The sequence below is a fragment of the Mus caroli genome, unplaced genomic scaffold (genome assembly GCF_978045245.1).
Source record: "Mus caroli unplaced genomic scaffold, Mus_caroli_1 scaffold_8, whole genome shotgun sequence".
Lineage (NCBI taxonomy): Eukaryota > Metazoa > Chordata > Mammalia > Rodentia > Muridae > Mus > Mus caroli.
The window spans coordinates 120,389,552-120,407,728 of NW_028227263.1; the positions used below are offsets into that span (position 1 = coordinate 120,389,552).

General features: G+C 50.7%; 1 protein-coding gene across 5 annotated transcripts in view; it reads left to right on the forward strand.

The window, feature by feature from the left end:
- The window catches only part of Pou2f2 (POU class 2 homeobox 2), an 88,411-nt gene extending 79,094 nt beyond the window's left edge, over positions 1–9,317 (forward strand). For 3 of the 5 annotated variants that reach the window (XM_085840964.1, XM_085840968.1, XM_085840966.1), the window contains 10 exons: positions 419–524; positions 620–711; positions 2,793–2,906; positions 3,042–3,183; positions 3,290–3,438; positions 3,514–3,690; positions 5,592–5,658; positions 6,740–6,941; positions 7,067–7,140; positions 7,432–9,317. In XM_085840964.1, the coding sequence (XP_085697090.1) occupies positions 419–524; positions 620–711; positions 2,793–2,906; positions 3,042–3,183; positions 3,290–3,438; positions 3,514–3,690; positions 5,592–5,658; positions 6,740–6,941; positions 7,067–7,140; positions 7,432–7,757 (1,449 nt within the window). In that variant the 3' untranslated portion in view covers positions 7,758–9,317. The remainder of the gene's footprint in view (positions 1–418; positions 525–619; positions 712–2,792; positions 2,907–3,041; positions 3,184–3,289; positions 3,439–3,513; positions 3,691–5,591; positions 5,659–6,739; positions 6,942–7,066; positions 7,141–7,431) is intronic. The other 2 variants (XM_085840965.1, XM_085840967.1) reach the window with 1 other exon arrangement.
- Positions 9,318–18,177: the final 8,860 nt, after the last annotated feature.

Here is an 18,177-nt window from a genome sequence, read left to right on the forward strand (position 1 = left end):
CACTGCAGCTTTTCTCCGAGTGGCTGTACCAACACACACCTGCTATTTGCTAGAGCGCATCAGAGATAATTCCAGACATCATAGCCCACGCCTTGGGAGCATTTTAAAGAGAGAAAAGACTTAGTCTGGTTTACATTTTAAAACAAGTCTATTTGTTCTGTGGGAATGTAAGACAGGGCAAACATTTCAGCAGGAAGGGAAAGGCAAAGAATGAACCCTCCTGGGGCAGCTGGGAGGACAGGACCTTCAGGTGCCCCGTGGTCGCTGTGCTGTTCCAAGCCCAGTGGACCACAGCTTGCTCTACCAACCAGGCTACAAGTCGCCTGGCTTCAACCCCTTGGGGGGCCCATCACCTCCTGCTGAAGGGGAGATCCAGCCCGAAATCATTCTGTGTTTCTCTCTGTCCCCTCTCTGCCAGGACATACAGCAACTCCTCCAGCTCCAGCAGCTGGTGCTTGTCCCCGGCCACCACCTCCAGCCACCTGCTCAGTTCCTGCTGCCACAGGCGCAGCAGAGTCAGCCAGGTGAGACCTCAGCCCAGCAGACACCTTCTCCCGCCTGCCCGCCTGTATTCCATCACCTGCTCACTCACCTTCTGTGTTCTTAATTGCCTCTCCAGGCCTGCTACCAACGCCAAATCTATTCCAGCTACCTCAACAAACCCAGGGAGCTCTCCTGACCTCCCAGCCCCGGGCTGGGCTTCCTACACAGGTGAGACTGTCCACTGAGTTCATTAAACCACTGGCCATATCCTGAGTAAGGGCTGAGTAGCTGAGTGTGGGCGGGGCCTGTGAAAGCCATTGGCCTACCTCATACCCCTCTCTTCCATTGGCCCATCTCACGCCCATGAGCACTTGAGGGACCTGAGGCTCAGCCCTACTCTGCCACCAACTGGCTGTAGGAAGTCAGACAAGCTAGGCTCCATGCCTGGGTCAGCTCCTTGCTTCATAGAATGAAGGGCTTCAAAGCAGACCAGAGGTTCCAAAGGACTTGAAAATCTGATGAAATATTTAGCTCAGAGGCTGAAGGTGTGGCTCAGTTAGTAAAGTGCCCACATAGCCACAAGGACCTGAGTTCGAGGACTCCTCGGAACCCAGGTTAAAAACTGAGTGTGGCAGTGATTTCACCCTCAGGGCACGGAGGTTAACAGCACGTGGATACTTGGCCAGCCAGCCTAACCAATAAGTTTCAGCTTTGTTGAGAGACCTTGTCTCAAAACTAAAAAACCTTTTAAAAGTAGCAAGGATCTGAGGAAAGACACCTGCCTGATGGTGATTTCAGGCTCTCCACACTCACGTGCACTCCTGACACATATGCGCACACACACCCGGGAACTCTGTCAGAAGGACTGAATAGTTTACAACCCACACAGGTCTTAGCTGTAGTGCTGAGTTCCTAATGCCCCAAAGTCTAGGCATTCCTGTGACAACAGCATCAGAACTCATTTGGCTGCTCAGGCTGCCCTGCCTGCCTGCCTTGCTGGGGCGTCCTGTATCCCTCCTGGGATGGTAGTGCCTTTGCTACCAAGCTGTTGATGTGGCTGATACAAAGTGATACCTTGAATCCAGCAGGGCTCATATCCTCATGGCTTCCCAAACACACCCGCCCCAGGATCTTAGATCACCAAAGACCCTTGGGACAGAAATCTGCACCAACCGCTTGACTCCAATTTTTCATTTTTACAACAGTGAATCATTCTGGAGAGTTTGTTGCTTCTTGTCCAGTCCTCTAACTGTCCCAGTCCTCTAACTGTCGTCCAGGCCCTATCCATTTCTGTACCTTTTCTCTGCTTGCAAGCTTCTTGTCCAGTCCTCTAACTGTCGTCCAGGCCCTATCCATTTCTGTACCTTTTCTCTGCTTGCAAGCTTCTTGTTTTTAAGACTCTTTTATTTTATTTATATTTTAGTATTATTAGAGAGTCAATCCAGAATTTTTAGTATACTAGGCAGGGGGCTCTACCACTGAGCCACACCCCCAGCCCTCTTTTCATACTTTACTTTGAGATGGTCTTTCTGAGTTGCTCAGGCTGGCATTGAACTCACTCAGTAGTTCAGGCTGACCTTAAAAGAATCCCTCTGCCTTGTTCTCTGGAGCAGCTATATGTTTGCTGTCAGGCCTTTAATTTTTTTTTTTAGAGCAGTTTTAAATGCACAGTAAAACTGAGCTCAAGATAGATCCCATATGTCTCCTGTCCTCCACGTGCACCACCTCCCTCTTTCAGCATCCTCGACCCATATAAGACCCATCTGTAGTCCAGGCAGCTACACGTCAATGTCACATCTATAGACAGAACCTCAAGCTTTACTCTATGCCTCTGGGCTTGGACAACCTGCTTATTAGTAATCGTAATCTAATAATCCGATGGGCAGGTAGAGTTGTGGTGATGCTTTCTCTTCAATGGAGGGGGTGTCGGTTCCAGGAGGGTTAAGACGAGCTGAGTTGCCTGTCGAGTCAGTACCAGAGGATCATGGAGGATGAACCCCCTGTCCCTAGCTTTGAGCCCACTGAGCCATCAGCAAAAGACACTGGCTGCTCCTTCTGAGAGGTTCGGCTCTCTAAACGAAGGTGAAGAGTAATTGAGAGGACCACGGTAGGCAGTGGAGTAAAACCTTTTAACAGGATTAGAGATGAGTGTGGGCGACTTGGGCAGGTGAGGTGAGTCTGAAGCAAGCCAATGCACAACCATTGCTTAGCCCCATCCAGGTCCTCCATCCCGCATCCCATCCACCTGCCCACCCCACCGGACTATGACTCGCCCCACGCTGCCCAACCCACACCTCTCACACCCGCAGCCCCCGAAATGCTTGGAGCCGCCCTCCCACCCGGAGGAGCCCAGTGACCTGGAGGAGCTGGAGCAGTTCGCTCGCACCTTCAAGCAACGCCGCATCAAGCTGGGCTTCACACAGGTCTGGGACCGCCTTATGAGGTAGCGGGTGGAGGTGGGGGCACGGAACAAAAATACAAAGGTCCAAGCGCCGGTAGAGTTAGACCAGGAGGGCCCGCCTTAACTTCCAAACCCTACCTCCTTGTCTCTGGACCAGGGTGATGTGGGCTTGGCCATGGGCAAGCTCTATGGCAACGACTTCAGCCAAACGACCATTTCCCGCTTCGAGGCCCTTAACCTGAGCTTCAAGAACATGTGTAAACTCAAGCCCCTCCTGGAGAAGTGGCTCAACGACGCAGGTGAGCCTGGCCGGAGGCTCCAATGTGGCACCCTGCAAAGGGGACTGGTGATGGGGCAGGGCCGGAAGTGATCGCCGGAAGTGATCCTTGTCTCCTGTTTTCACAGAGACTATGTCTGTGGATTCAAGCCTACCCAGCCCAAACCAGCTGAGCAGCCCCAGCCTGGGTTTCGACGGGCTGCCGGGGCGGAGACGCAAGAAGAGGACCAGCATCGAGACGAATGTCCGCTTCGCCTTAGAGAAGAGTTTCCTAGCGGTGAGTTCCTCCCACTGGTGACCAGGAAGGTTATCAGGTGGAAGAACTCGGCTCAACAACCCTCTCTGCCTGTAGAACCAGAAGCCTACCTCAGAGGAGATCCTGCTGATCGCAGAGCAGCTGCACATGGAGAAGGAAGTGATCCGCGTCTGGTTCTGCAACCGGCGCCAGAAGGAGAAACGCATCAATCCTTGCAGTGCGGCCCCTATGCTGCCCAGCCCGGGAAAGCCGACCAGCTACAGCCCTCACCTGGTACCCAGAATTTGGGGGCTATGTGTTGGAGGTTGGGGAGGGGTCGGGAGTCAGGGCATAAGCCTGTAAGGCATCTGTGTGAAGCAAACGTACCTCAACTAGAAACAGGAGCTTCTGGGGAGAGTATGTCACACACAGAGCGGTCACCAAGGGACACGGTCTCCAGGAAAATATGCCACCCAGCCGGAGTGGAGGTCAGAAGACAGCTTTTGGGAGTTAGTTCTCTTCTTGTACCATGTATGTTCCAGGGATCAAACACAGGTTGTCAAGCTTGGCAAGGAGTGACTTCGTCTACCAAACCATCTCCAGGCCCCAGACTGTTGTCTGATGTGGTGGGTACAAGCTCCCACAGATAGATACACTGACATAGTTAGACAAGAGTTGTGACCGGCACATTAGCATAAAGGGGGACACAGTATGGTTCAGGCAGGACCACACAGGCTCCCTCCTGCAGAGGCAGGAAGGGCCATCATTAGACCTGTGAGGCACCTGCAGCACCACAGCCACACAAGTCCGCTGTTACCAGACACATCTGAGCTATCCTTTCTTCTGTTCCCCATATTTCTGTTTGTGAAAAGGGCTGTGGTATCTAGAGAGGAGCCCTTCAACTCCAGGGCAAGGAGGAAGGAGGGAATCTTTTGAGAGTTAGCCAGCCACATGAAGGAGGAGGAGTACCTGGAAGGATCACATTCCACCAGGTCCAGCTTGCACAAAGGCTTAGTTAGATGCCAAGGCATACTGAATTCCAGGGCAATGCAGTGTGTGGCTGGAGCTGCTGGGAGTGAGCTTGCGAGTGGAGAGTTGGCAAGGGCAGATACATCATGAGTTTTGCTACTGGTGGTGGTTGGTTGGTTTGGTTGGTTTGAGTTTTCTTCCTTCCTTCCTTCCTTCCTTCCTTCCTTCCTTCCTTCCTTCCTTCCTTCCTTCCTCTCTCTCTCTCTCTCTCTCTCTCTCTCTCTCTCTCTCTCTCTCTCTCTTTTTCTTTTTCTCCTCCTCCTCCTCTCTTCTTCTTCCTCCTTCTCTTGAGACAAGGTTGCCTAGAATACACTAGGCAGTCCAGTTCCAATTTGTGATTCTCCTGCCTCAGCCTCCTGAGTGCTGGGACTAAAAGCATGCGCCACCATCGCCCATTGGATACCTCATGTTTTACCAAGAAACTAAATCATGGGGTTTGATGCTGTCACTCTTCACAGTTTCTAGGCAGAGTCTGATTTCATGACATGAGTCTGTCTCAGGGCTTGCCAGAGTTTGTCTTCTGTAAGGAGAGGCTTTGAACTCCTGATCCTCCTGCCTCTCCTTCCTGAGTGCCCAAACTTTTATTTATTTATTTATTTATTTATTTATTTATTTATTTAGGTGTTTTTCGAGACCGGGTTTCTCTGTGTAGCCCTGGCTGTCCTGGAACTCACTTTGTAGACCAGGCTGGCCTCGAACTCAGAAATCTGCCTGCTTCTGCCTCCCAAGTGCTGGGATTAAAGGCGGGCACCACCACTGCCCGGCCATTTGTTTGTTTGTTTGTTTGTTTTTTGAAGACAAGATTTCATGACATGTAGCCCAGGCTGGACTCTAACTTCCTATGTAATTCAGGCTTGCCTGACTCTCTTACAAAGAGAGTTCCTTCTAGCAGGAATACACAGAGCAGTTGTCCAGGTGCTATCACTGAAGATAGGACCAGCTCTACAGGGACACTGGCCAGACAGGAGAGTGTCAGAGAATCCATGGAGAACTCTCTCAGCTTCCTGCTTGTGGCGCAGGACCACTGGGTACACTCACGGGAAGATGATGTGCTTGTACCTGTCTCCTCACCCTTGCGTGGGGCAATGGGAGTAGGGTGCCCAGGGAACGCTGTGGGAGGCTGCCTTGTGACAGTAGTGTCTTACCCTACTTTCTTCTCTTCCCAGGTCACACCCCAAGGGGGCGCAGGGACCTTACCATTGTCCCAAGCTTCTAGCAGTCTGAGCACAACAGGTTAGGGGCAGGCTGGGAGGGAGACCGGGATGACACACACTGCATGGCTACAGCCTGAGGTTCAGCGGTGGCTCTGGGCAGCTGTGGACCTCAAGGCCGAGTCTCTCGGGTGGTGCTGGGCAGACAGAGCAGCCTCTAGTCAGCTCCACAGTTCCCTGGAAGGCAGCACTCATTGTCCCCTGGCCTCTGTCAGGTGTTTGCCCTGTGATGGAGCTGCTCAGTGCACAGAGCTCTGGGGTCCATCTCCAGCCTCAGGATTTCTTTAAACATTTTATTTGTTTGTTTTTATTTATGAGCTGGGGTTGTTTGTTTGTTTTGCATCATGAGCATGCTGTGCCCAATAGACACCAGAAGAGGGCATCAGATCCCCAGGAACTGGAGTTGCTAACAGTTATGAGCTACCCTATGGGTGCTGGGATTCCAAAAGCCTAGGTCCTCTGGAAGAGCAGCCAATGCTCTTGACTGCTGAGCCATCTCTCCAGCCTGTTTAAAAAATAAAATTAATAACAGAAAGCAAACACTCTATCGCTCCTTTCAGGTGAAGAAATAATAAATGGAGGATTGTAAATTATGGGAAGGAGCTGGCACCCACTGGACCAGGTCCTTTATACAATATGTGCACTGACTTTAATCTTCATACTCAGTTCATGACGTTAGTCCCATTTTCCATGAGGGAACTGAAGGTCAGAGAGGTTGGTGTGTTCACCATAGGACACAGACAGGACTGGGATCTGGTCTTGCCAACTTGACCCTCAGTGACCCCTCTCAAGTTGCCCACTCTTGATCGTCCAACAGCACAGATGTAGCCTAGACGCATCTCCAGCTCCTGGAGGAAGCCATAGGACCGGGTCTCCTGAGCAAGCCACTTCTTGTCCACATCAAAATGGTCTGGGCCACTGTTTGCAGAAAGCCAGTGCCAGTGTTCATTTTGACTCCTATCCTGAGCTAGAAACAGAAGGGTTCTGGGGAGGGGGTTGGGATAGCGTTCCACCCCTCTGGGTATACAATAGAGATCGCCCAGACGTCCTTCATAAGGGACCAGAGGAAGCTGAAGACCCTGCTTTCTGTCTTTCTCCGGCAGTTACTACCTTATCCTCAGCTGTGGGGACGCTCCATCCCAGCCGGACAGCAGGAGGGGGTGGGGGTGGGGGCGGAACTGCGCCCCCCCTCAATTCCATCCCCTCTGTCACTCCCCCACCCCCGGCCACCACCAACAGCACAAACCCGAGCCCTCAAGGCAGCCACTCGGCTATTGGCTTGTCGAGCCTGAACCCCAGCGCGGGGTAAGTGTGCAGCTGTAGGTGGGAGGTCTCAGCTGCTCTCAGGGTGGGGAGATGCACCTCAGTTCTGCCATGGGTGCCCCCGCCCCCCTCATCCCCCCGCTAATGCCTCTGCTTTGCTCTTGCAGAAGCACAATGGTGGGGTTGAGCTCTGGGCTGAGTCCAGCCCTCATGAGCAACAACCCTTTGGCCACTATCCAAGGTGCGTGCTGCCTCATGTCACCCCATTGCCACCAGTCCTGTCCTCTCCTGGGCCTTGAGCCCACTCCCTCCCCCCATTGCTGCCCCAGCCATGCCATCCCGCCCCCCTGCTCACTGCATTGCTTGCCTCTTCATCATCCCCAGCCATCTTCGGGAAAGGTGTGAGGGGTGCTGCTTCACGGGAGTCGGTGGGACAGATGGGGAGACGGGGTACTCAGTCAGGGTCCACAGAGGCCAAGGTCTCCCTAGCCTGATGTTCAACCTCAGCTCAGCCTCTCTTTCTCCTCATCAGCCCTGGCCTCTGGTGGAACCCTGCCCCTTACCAGCCTTGATGGCAGCGGGAACCTGGTGCTGGGGGCAGCCGGTGCGGCCCCAGGGAGTCCCAGCCTAGTAACCTCGCCTCTCTTCTTGAACCACACCGGTCTGCCCCTGCTCAGTGCCCCACCAGGCGTGGGCCTGGTCTCGGCGGCGGCTGCAGCCGTAGCAGCATCCATCTCCAGCAAGTCTCCTGGCCTCTCCTCGTCTTCTTCATCCTCATCATCCTCCACTTGCAGTGATGTGGCAGCACAGACCTCTGGAGGCCCCGGAGGACCCGAGGCGGGGTCCAAGGCTGAGTGAGAGCCGACCATGCCTCCCCTCCTACTCCTCTGAGTCTCCTGACCTTGGTCCCCTGCCCAAGAGAGGGTAAGGAGGCTGGTGGGGGATACGGTGGATCCTTGGAGCAGGAGTGACAAAGGAGGAAAAGACCAAAAATCCAACCAAAAAGAAAACAAAACAAAAAAACAACAAAACAAAAAAATAAACAACAAAAAAAAAAAACAAAGAAACCAACCAACAACAAAGAAAACCAAAAATATTCACAACAGAAACCAGCTACCCTAAAGGAAATAGATGGAAAGCAAAGAAACGAACAACAACAACCAAACAACAACAAAAACAACAATAAAACAACACCTCCAAACTAACCAAACCCCCCACCCCCAAACTGAACAAACCAAAAACCAGTCTTGAGCCAGATCTTGGAGTGCTCACTGCTATGACACCAAATAAGAACCTTCAGCCAGGAGCGGAGCAGCCTCCAGCAGGTCGGACCTCATGGGCAGAGCCCTGGCTGTGGGACCAACTCCTAACCTTACCCCACTGAGGGTGGGCAGAGAAGGAACCAGAGAATGTGCCAGCTTGCTGGCCCAGCCCCAGCTCTGGGCCAATGGAGACAGGTACTGCCTGGGGCAGGAGGCCCAGGGCCCAGAGCCACCTACCAAATGGTCTTTTCCACAAGGTAAAAGAGGAAGGACCCGAACAACCTTTCACCAAATACTCAGTAGCTTCATCCAAAGGATGTACAGAGTTTTTAGCGTTGCGCTCAACAGAATGTGTGTCCCTTCTACGTGTTTCCTCTCCCCAGCCCCCCAGCTCTCCCCAACAGGGCAGGGGGTCTCGCTTTAACCCCTCCCCCCACCACCCCCAGCCTGGGGAGAGTTCAGAGGAAGGCCTGGGAATGGGCTTTTTTGTCCTCTGCCCCTTTCTTTCTCCCTTTGAAGGGTGGGCTAGGCCATTTTTTGCCGAGTTCCAGCTCTCAAAAGCCCCTCCTCAGCTCCCCCATCACCTTTCTGCTCTGGAGTCTACCTCCTCCCCAGACTGTGGGAAGGTGGTCGGTTCAAGCAAAGGGGGATACAGTGAGGGCAACCAAGTTGTCTTTCTTCCCATCCTGTCTGTCAGTTTCCCTGAAAAAAAAAATCATATTCCAGTGCCTATCCGTGGGATCTTCACGTTCTTTGACATTAACCAGAAACCAAAAAGATTAACTCGCCTCGCTCTGCCCACCCTACGCCCCCTATGACACTGGCAGATAGATACCTCTCCCTTCCCTTTCCCTCCCCACCTTCCAATGCACACACGCACACACCCCAGTGGTGGGCTCCGCCGGATGGCATCCCCATCAGAACCGCATGGTGGTGACATCACCATGACCTGTGGTTCCCCATGCAAGTGGCTACCACTCCCACGAGACCTCCACGAGTCTTGGCTGGACCCTGTATTTGCCTAGCTCTGGACAAATCTCAACAGTGGACAGAGGAGACACTACTGGGAGCCACCATGCCCTCCTACCATGGAGGCCAACAAAGTTTTGAACCAAAAAAAAAAAAAAAAAACCAAAACAAACACACACAAAACCCAACAAAAAACAAAAACAGAAAACCAAACAAACAAATTAAAACTAGATAAAAAGAATTTATAGATATATATATATAGATATATATATATGGGAAAGAAGATGAGGACTCTTCAAGACAAGAATGAGCCGCAAGATGGAGCCAAGCCCTGCAGGGTGATCCAGGCCTTTGGTTGCAGGGGCGGATGGAACGATGGACGCTTCTTTCTCTTCACAAATACCTCATGGACGTCGTCTTCGGAAAGCCGGAGGGGGGTGCGGCTGGGGCAGGGCCTGTCCCTCAGCCAGGGTGGATGGAAGCGGGTGGGTGGGGCTGAGAAAGGGTGTCAGGGACATGGGTGAAAGAGACCCCAAGCTCCCTCCCTGCCAATCAACCGAAAAAGCTTTAAAAGAAAAAAAAAGGAGAAGCAAAAAGAATGGACGAAGGAAAACCAACTGTTGGGTGGTTTGATTCCCTGATTTTTTTATTTGTTTTTGTTCTCTCGTGTTCTCTCTCTCTCTCTCTCTCTCTCTCTCTCTCTCTCTCTCTCTCCCTCCCTCCCTCCCTCTCTCCTCCTCCTCCTTCTTTTCTTCTTCTTCTTTTTCTTCTTCTTCTTCTTCTTCTTCTTCTTCTTCTCTCCTCTCCCCCCCCCATCCTTTGTTCTTCTGTCATATCTCTTAACCTCCTTTCTGTTTCTCTCTTCAAACCAAAGTGTTGCTGTGAAGGACGCGAGCCATTGAAATCAGAGTGACCCCTGCCCCTGGCTGGGCAGGGGTAGAGAAGGGGAGAGGGGAGAGCCGGGCAATGGCCTGGGCCCCCTTCCATCCTGGACACTCCGAGGAGAGGCAGCCAGAGCCATCAAGCCTCAGCGTTCTCTTTTCTTCTGGTCTCCCTTCTCTCACCCAGAACAAAACTGTCGGGCTGGGTTACAGAGGCAGCAGAAACTAACTCTAGGCCAATGCAGGGCCTTGGGTGGAGTGGCTGCCCCTCCCACCCAGGCACCAATGGGGCACCTCGTCCACCCATCCTCGCTGGAATGTAGTAAGCATCTTTACTGAACCGATCCCGCCCCCGCCCCCAGCCCCCGCCCTCATCCTACCTCTGAAGTTGTCCATTTTAATTTCCTGGAAAGCGGCTAGCGAGAGGGCCTGGACTCAACCCAAGGGTGTAGAGGGGCCCAGGGGCTCCTGACCTTTATAGGAAGACATTTGAACAGAGCAGAATGAAGGAATGACAACCAGAAGAACAAACAACAACCAACCCTCTGAGAAGACAGGCAGCGTGGAAGGCACGGTGGAGATGACTCGGACAGAAACCATGATTCTAGACCAAAAAAAGAAAAAAGTAAAGGGAAAAAAAAAAGTTAAGAAAAGAAAAGAAAATCCGGGATTCACCACCACCCAATTTATCCTGCTTCTTCCTGATCAAGTCCCCACCCTAGTGTGGAGGTGGGGCAAAGAGAGGAGGAAACAGGGGCAGGGATGGGGCAGACGCCCTGACATTGGTGGAGGGAACCCCCATGCAGCTGGGGGTGGTGGGGACCCTCCCCATCCAACCCCCACACTGGGAAATGAAAAACAAGGAAAAAAATTCCTGGGAGGGGGAAAAAATAACCAAATCCCAAGCTTTAACTACAGCTGTGAAACCAAATATCGGGAGGGGGGTGGGAGGGTGGGCTGGAGGGGCAGGTGAGCCCCAAGTCTCCCCTCACCTCGGGCCCCTCTCCCCCGAGGACTCGAGATAAGGCACCAAATACCTCATAGAACTTTAATGTTAAAAAAAAAAAAAAAAAAGAAACCAAATATCGTTGGCTGGGGGCCAGCCAGGGCAAGGGGCTGGGGGCTGGGCGGAGCCAGGTTTGGTTAGGTGGGGGGGCGGGGACTGCCAGTCCCTCCCACCCCAACCTGCCCCTTCCACTCCAGTCACCCCAGTCTCCGACTCCAGGAAACAAAACTATCTCATCGTTTTTATTTTGTGGTCTGTACAGAGCCTGTGTCCGTGTGTCTGTGTGTGAGCGAGAGAGTTGGACAGCTAGGGAGCTTCACTGGAGTGGGGAGGGAGACCTCAGGCCAGGCTCTGCACCAGCTTGGACATCAGGTGGTGGACCCGGGGCCTGGGCTGGGGGAGAGGTGAGTGGATTAGGGGGAGAAGAGCTTTGAATTTCTCTTCTCCCAGCCCTGACCCCTGCTTAAGGGAGGAACAGAGAGAGGCTGGTCTGCCCTCAACGGTGGGTGGGCCTTTTGTGCCAAAAATAAATAAATAAATAATGCCAGTAACTAAACCACCTCTCTGTTCCCTTCTGGGGGGGGTCAGGGTAGGGACTAGAAGTGGGAGGAAGGGGTTGGGTGTGTGTATAGGGGAGGTGAGGTACGGGGTCTCCAAGCCCTTCCCCTGGGGCGCTCCAGCCAGGGACTAGTCAAGTCGGGGCCCATGACCTGTTGACCTGGTTGTTTCTGTCATCCAGCCCAATCCCAGGGTGCCTCTCTACCCCTCACCCAGGGTAAGAACTGAGTGAGACAAATGAGCACGATTGAGACACGCGGGCCCCCACCGGTCTCTGAGTGGGAAAGGCAAGTGCGAGAGATAAAGGCCTCCAAGAGAAAAAAAAAAGAAACAAACCAAAGATTTAACCATTTAAAAAATAAAAAATAAAAAAATAAAAAAAAAATTAAAAAAAAATAAAACCACAGACAACTCCGCTACCTTTTTATACGTTGGGAAAAAAAATGAAAAAAAAAAAGTTAGAATTAAAAACTAAAAAAAAACAAAAAACAAAAAAAAACCCCAAACAAACAAAAAAAAAACCAAACAAAAAAAAAACACAAAAACCAGAAACAAAACAAAACAAACAAACAAAAAATAAAAAACAACAAAAAAAGAAAACAGAAACAAGAAACCCACAAAAACTTCAAACCGCGGTTCTTTTGTGTGGTTTAAACTTTGACCTCAGCAGTCTCCAAAGCAAGACGATGATGACAAAGGCGGAAAAAAAAATGTATATTTTTAAGTATTTGTCCTTGGTGTTAGCTCCTTCCTAAAAAACAAAAGGAGCAAAGGAAAAAACAAATCCAGAGAAGTGTTGCTGGAATGGAGACTACTTACTTTGTCTGTGAACCCCCCATTCCTCTGCCCTGCCTTCTCTAGCCCTGCTGCCCTTCCCCCAACCTGTCCTCCAAGGCTAGGGGCTTAATATTTATTTATTTATGTAATTGCAGGGTGACAGTGGCTTCTCCTGAACAGAAGTCCTTTGGATCATAGCCGGGCGGGGGAGGGAGGCAGGCATCTTTGGGGGTATGGTCTTTTGATCAGCTACCCTGGCTCCTGGTATTAGCTCACCTTGGCTGGCCACCATCACTTCTCAAGGCCAAGGCCCTAGGGCAGAGTGAGCAGTGTCCTTGTAAAGATCTGACTGGCTCCACCCTCTTGGTGTGGCTGTCCTCTACAGACTCACTTGAATGCCCCGGTGGAGCCCTGGTAAGTAGTGGGCCAGGGTGGGGGCCCTGGAGTGACCTGCCTTTCCTCCAGGCCCATTGAGGTAGCTCTTTTGGTTGTCAGACCCCTGTGTTGGCAGCCCCTCCCCTCCTGTCCCCAATCCCTTCCCTGTCTCTTCTTGTGGTAGCGGGTTAGTGTTTCCGTGTTTTTAACTTCAATCTGCTTGTTCATTGTACAATGTGCTTCTTTTAAGACCCCGTTTTTGTAACTTGTGTCATTCATCTGAACCACAAAATCAAAAAAATAAAAAACTAAAAACTGTACAGAGAGAACTGATGTCTGGTGTCCCTTGGCCTCCTGAGTCCTGAGAAGTTAACATCAGGGTGGGGAGGGGAAGACTGCTCTGTTAAAATACAGGAGAATGCTGCATGGCTCTGTGTGCCCAGGGTTTGAAAGGCTGAAGGAAGAGGACTGCCTTGAGCACCAAGCTCATGAGCTACTTGGTAAGTACAAGGCCAACATAGGCCTAAGAATGTCTTCAGTGAAGCCGAGCACTGGTGGCACGTGCTTTTAATCCCAGCACTTGGGAGGCTGAGGCAGGCAGATTTCTGAGTTCCAGGCCAGCCTGGTGTACAGAGTGAGTTCCACGACAGCCAGGGCTACACAGAGAAGGGGGGTGGGGGTGGGGTGTCTTCTTCAATGATGGGCTGGAGAGATGGCTCAGTGGTTAAGGACACTGGAGGAGCACTCCAGTCTTCAGTTCAATCCCCCCCCCCTCACCCCCACAACCACAAGGTGGCCCACATGGCCATCTATAAAGGGATCTGATGCCCTCTGCTGGAATGCAGGTGTACATGCAGACAGGGCACTCCATTTTAAAACAAAATATAAAAGAGTGTGTCTCAAAACAAACAAGAAAACAACCCACTCCTAACCACACAGTGCTTAGAAGGCCTGATTTTTTTTTTAAATTACATTCAGAAAACTTGGGGGAATTTAGGAATAACTCAAATTCCTGTGTCCAAAACTCAGTTCTGCCATTTTACAGTAGACACAGGACAAATCCTGCCTCCTGGGGTTGTGAAACGGAATGGAATGGTTAAATGACTCAGACAGCTGGATGCAGTGATGGTCACCTTTAATCCCAGCACTCAGGAGGAAGCAGCTGGCAGTCTGTGAGTCTGAGGCCAGCCTCTCTTACATAGAGTACCAGGGCAACCAGGGCTACAGTGAGCCCCAGCTCACTGTTTACATACGAACATACAAACAAACAAACATATGTACGTAGATGGATGGATGGATAGATAGATAATGCTTAGGACCGTTAGCTCTCTAGCATACAGCCTTCAATAAGAACCAAGAAGCCAGGAAGCCAGCCAATACTGCCCATGTCCTACCCTGGGTGCTCCCCAAAAGGAACTAAAAAGACCTTTAAAATAAGAGTTGACAATGGGTTGGATGGAGAATTCAGTCAATAAAGTGCCTGTGTTTGCACTAAAGTGTAAGGCCCTGAGTTAGAGCCCCAGAATTCATGTAAAAATGCCTGGCATGTTGGTGCCCCTGGAATCCCAGTGCTAAGAGCTAGGAAAGTGGAGAGAAGTGGATGCCACCTTGGGGCAGGATGGCCAGCTAGTATAGCATCACTGGTGAACTTCAGGTTAGGACAACGAGATCCTGTCTTAAAGTAGGAGTTTCTGAGGACAACCGGGGAGGCTGTCCTCAAGCTTCCGCGTGCACATGCAACAAGAACACTCGAGAATAAAAAGGAAAAAAAAGCTGATAAATCCAAGCCAGTCTGGGGACACAAACCTCTATTCCTTGCACTGGGGGGAGGTAGAGACAGGAATTCAAGACCATTTTTGGCTACAGAGAGACCAACACTAGTGCATAAGATCTGGTCTCAAAAATAAATATATAAGTACCCAAAGCTGGAAGATTGAAGATTTGAAGTAATCTGGGCTACCTGCTAAGGCTGGCTCAAAAGGGGAAGGGCCTGAGGGTATGGCTCAATGGTTTATCACTAATGAGGTCATCATGGGATTCAATCCCCAGGGCCACCCACCTCACACAGACTCTGAAGTCTGATGAACATAATGTATGCACCTCCTTAGAGGGACATCAACTCATATCACCCTGCCACCTTGGACATTTCATCTGCAGTAGTAACTTTACAGGTCATGGCTGCAATGACTCCCAGCTCTTACCATTGAGAATCAGAACTGGCCTTAAAACAGAGCCACTGGGCTTCCTTGGTCCTTGTTGCGTCCTCTCTGGCACACAGGTGCTGGGACTCGGGTGACCCAATGGAAAAGAAAGGCTGAAGAGGGAAGAAATTAGTGGGAGAGGGCCTTGACGCTTTGAAAAATAGTGTGTGGTGCATGGTTTGGGCAAGACTGAAAGGGGATAAAAAGTAAAGTGGAGTCAGCTACTGGATGGATCACAGGGCCCCCAATGGAGGAGCTAGAGAAAGTATCCAAGGAGCTAAAGAGATCTGCAACCCTGTAGGTGGAACAACATGATGTACTAACCAGTACCCCGGAGCTCTTGACTCTAGCTGCATATGTATCAAAAGATGGCCTAGTCGGCCATCACTGGAAAGAGAGGCCCATTGGACTTGCAAACTTTATATGCCCCAGTACAGGGGAACGCCAGGGCCAAAAAGTGGGAGTAGGTGGGTAGGGAAGTGGGGGGGGAGGGTATGGGGGACTTTTGGGATAGCATTAGAAATGTAATTGAGGAAAATACCTAATAAAAAATATTTAAAAAAAAAAAGGTGGATGGGCTTAGGCCCTGGGTTTCATCCTCAGAACCATTCAAGGAAAAAAAAAAGAAAGAAACCTTTCAGTCAGCAACAGCTGAGGAGGGAGATCTTCATCAGCCTTCAAAGGGCAGTAGTCAGAACCAGAGACTCGAGAGCATTCTAGTTTTGACGCCTCCACTATGCGTCTACCTGAAGCGTAATGACAAGCAGGCTGTTCTCAACATGCCCTGTCTACTTAGCTGGCTTTCTTTCTTTCTTTTTTTTTTAAAGATTTATTTATTTATTATATGTAAGTACACTGTAGCTGTCTTCAGACACTCCAGAAGAGGGCGCCAGATCTCGTTACGGATGGTTGTGAGCCACCATGTGGTTGCTGGGATTTGAACTCTGGACCTTCGAAAGAACAGTCGGGTGCTCTTACCCACTGAGCCATCTCACCAGCCCGCTGGCTTTCTTTTGTCAAGTGTTACAAGCCACCAGTGGGGCAGTGATCTATTCCCTTGCTTACTTTGCTTCTACAATTTCTAAATAAAGCAGGCAGGCAGCTGGGTGAAATAGCACAGGCTGGTAATTCCAGCACAGAGGCAGCCCGGGGCCAAACACAAGAACAATCCTTCCTCACGAAGGGCAAGTATTAGGTAAGGCAAGCCTTCCTTAAAAGGGCCCAAGGTCATTTTTGTTAGAGTTGGTTGCACAATGCATGCTCCTGGACTTCCCCTTGGATGGCTTGGCTGGGTGCTTATCTTAGGGAGGAGCATCTAACAGCCACTGAGTTTGGGGACTTGTCTTTCCAGTAGACAGGTATTACCTTCTTTATTGAGTATGGCTCAAGAAGCCACCAAAGTTTTAGCGGGGGTCATAACCAATGATGATGTATCCCCTGATGTGTGTGTGCCCAGAGGGCAGTTGAAAGCCACCCAACATGGACCCTTTGGAACACCTTTCTGGTCTTTTTTTTTTAATTTTTGTTCAAGACAGATTCTTTGTGTAGCCCTGGTTGTCCTGGAACTTGCTCTGTAGACCAGGTTAGCCTCAAACTCTGAGATCTGCCTGCCTCTGCCTCAGGAGTGCTAGGATTAAAGGCATGCACCATTACTGCCCAGATTTTTGTTTTCAAGGCTCAGTGAAGGATGGTCATTCCGTTGTCAGGGGGTTAATCTCTGCTGAAAACACCTTACTATTGTGGCAATCGGCACCCTCATGGTTTTCCTCCATTCCAGTCCCTTTTCAGTTGCTTTTCACCTGGTTTGCAAGGATAAAGGACCTCCCTGTCCTAAATTTGCCTTTCAGATGGCTTGTACAGCAGTACACATCTTCCAAGGGGAGGCTGGTTCACGAGTGCCCTTTGTTCCTGGGAAGGAGGACCTAGCGCTTTGGTTTGTGGCTTACATCTTTCCTGCAGGGCAGGCGATACGGAAGATGGTGCCCATGATTGAGAAATCCTGAGTGGGAAATCAACTGCGTGTGAGAATCATAAGGAATTGTTAAGGATAGCCAGTAGGTACATTTCCTTTAACATTTACCACTGTGTGACTGCAGGCGCACGCAGGCCTTGGTGCAGTGCAGTAGAGGTCAAAGGACTTTTGGGAGTCAGTTCCACCATGAGTTCTAGGGAATCCAAAGACAGACCTAAGTTTTCTGTGGCAATATCCTACTGCCAGGTTGTAACAGGTGTTTGCTTTTGAAAACTAAGGACATAAATAAAAGGGAGGCTGGGTCAGGGAGCTGTCTGTGTAGCCTCCTCTCTCTTCTCATCTGAGCAACATATCTAGCCACAGGCTAAGAGGCATGCTCAGTCTAAGGTCTTCTCTGACCCCAAGTTCTCTTTATCTTTCAAGCTGTGTCCTTCTACGTTAAGAAACTCTTTCCAGTAGAACCCCAGGCACTGGAATACTGGGGGAGGAGGTGTTTCAGAGGCAAGGCAAATACACACCCTCATTGGGTCATTTCCATTTTCTTGTTGGGAAAGACCATGGTACAGGCAGCATGGAATATGGATGCTTAAATCAAATGAGACCAGATTTGAATTCAAGCTCTGCCTTGGGTTGAACTGACCATCACCAAGTCACATGCCAGAGGCCTCCTCTGTAGGGTTAAGTTCCAATGTTACTCAAAATAACCCAAGGGCACAGGCCTGTCATCCTAACTATTCAAGGGGCTGTGGCAGGAGGACCAACAAGCTCAAAGCCTGCTTAGGATATAGTGAGTCTGAGGCCTGGACAATCAGCAAACCTGACCTCAAAATGAAAGAGATCGGGACACAGCTTTGTGGTCCTGAGCTTGCTCAGCATGTGAGAGATCCCAGCAAATATGCAGTTCTTAGGGTGTGTATAGGTGGGGTGGCGGTGAAATACTCAAAATACACTAGAAGATACTGACCAGCCAATCCCTCACTTTCTTCCTATTGGCCGAGATACAGCTTGGGATTGGGGGCGTGGGGGACACACGACAGCACTTCCTACTCCAGCCCCCAATATTCAGAACTTCAAATTCAGCTACTAGGTAGAGTCTCCAGGAGTTCCCCTCCGCCACTGTTCCCCAGTATGCCTGGTGCAAGTCTGTCCTCAGGGATCCAGTGTGAGAAATACAGATGGATGGCCTTGCAGATGTGACCCACATCAGGCTGGAAACGGGAGGGCCAGGCTGAGAAGTGCACCAATGTTTCTCTATGTGTTTGCACGCCCCGCCCCGC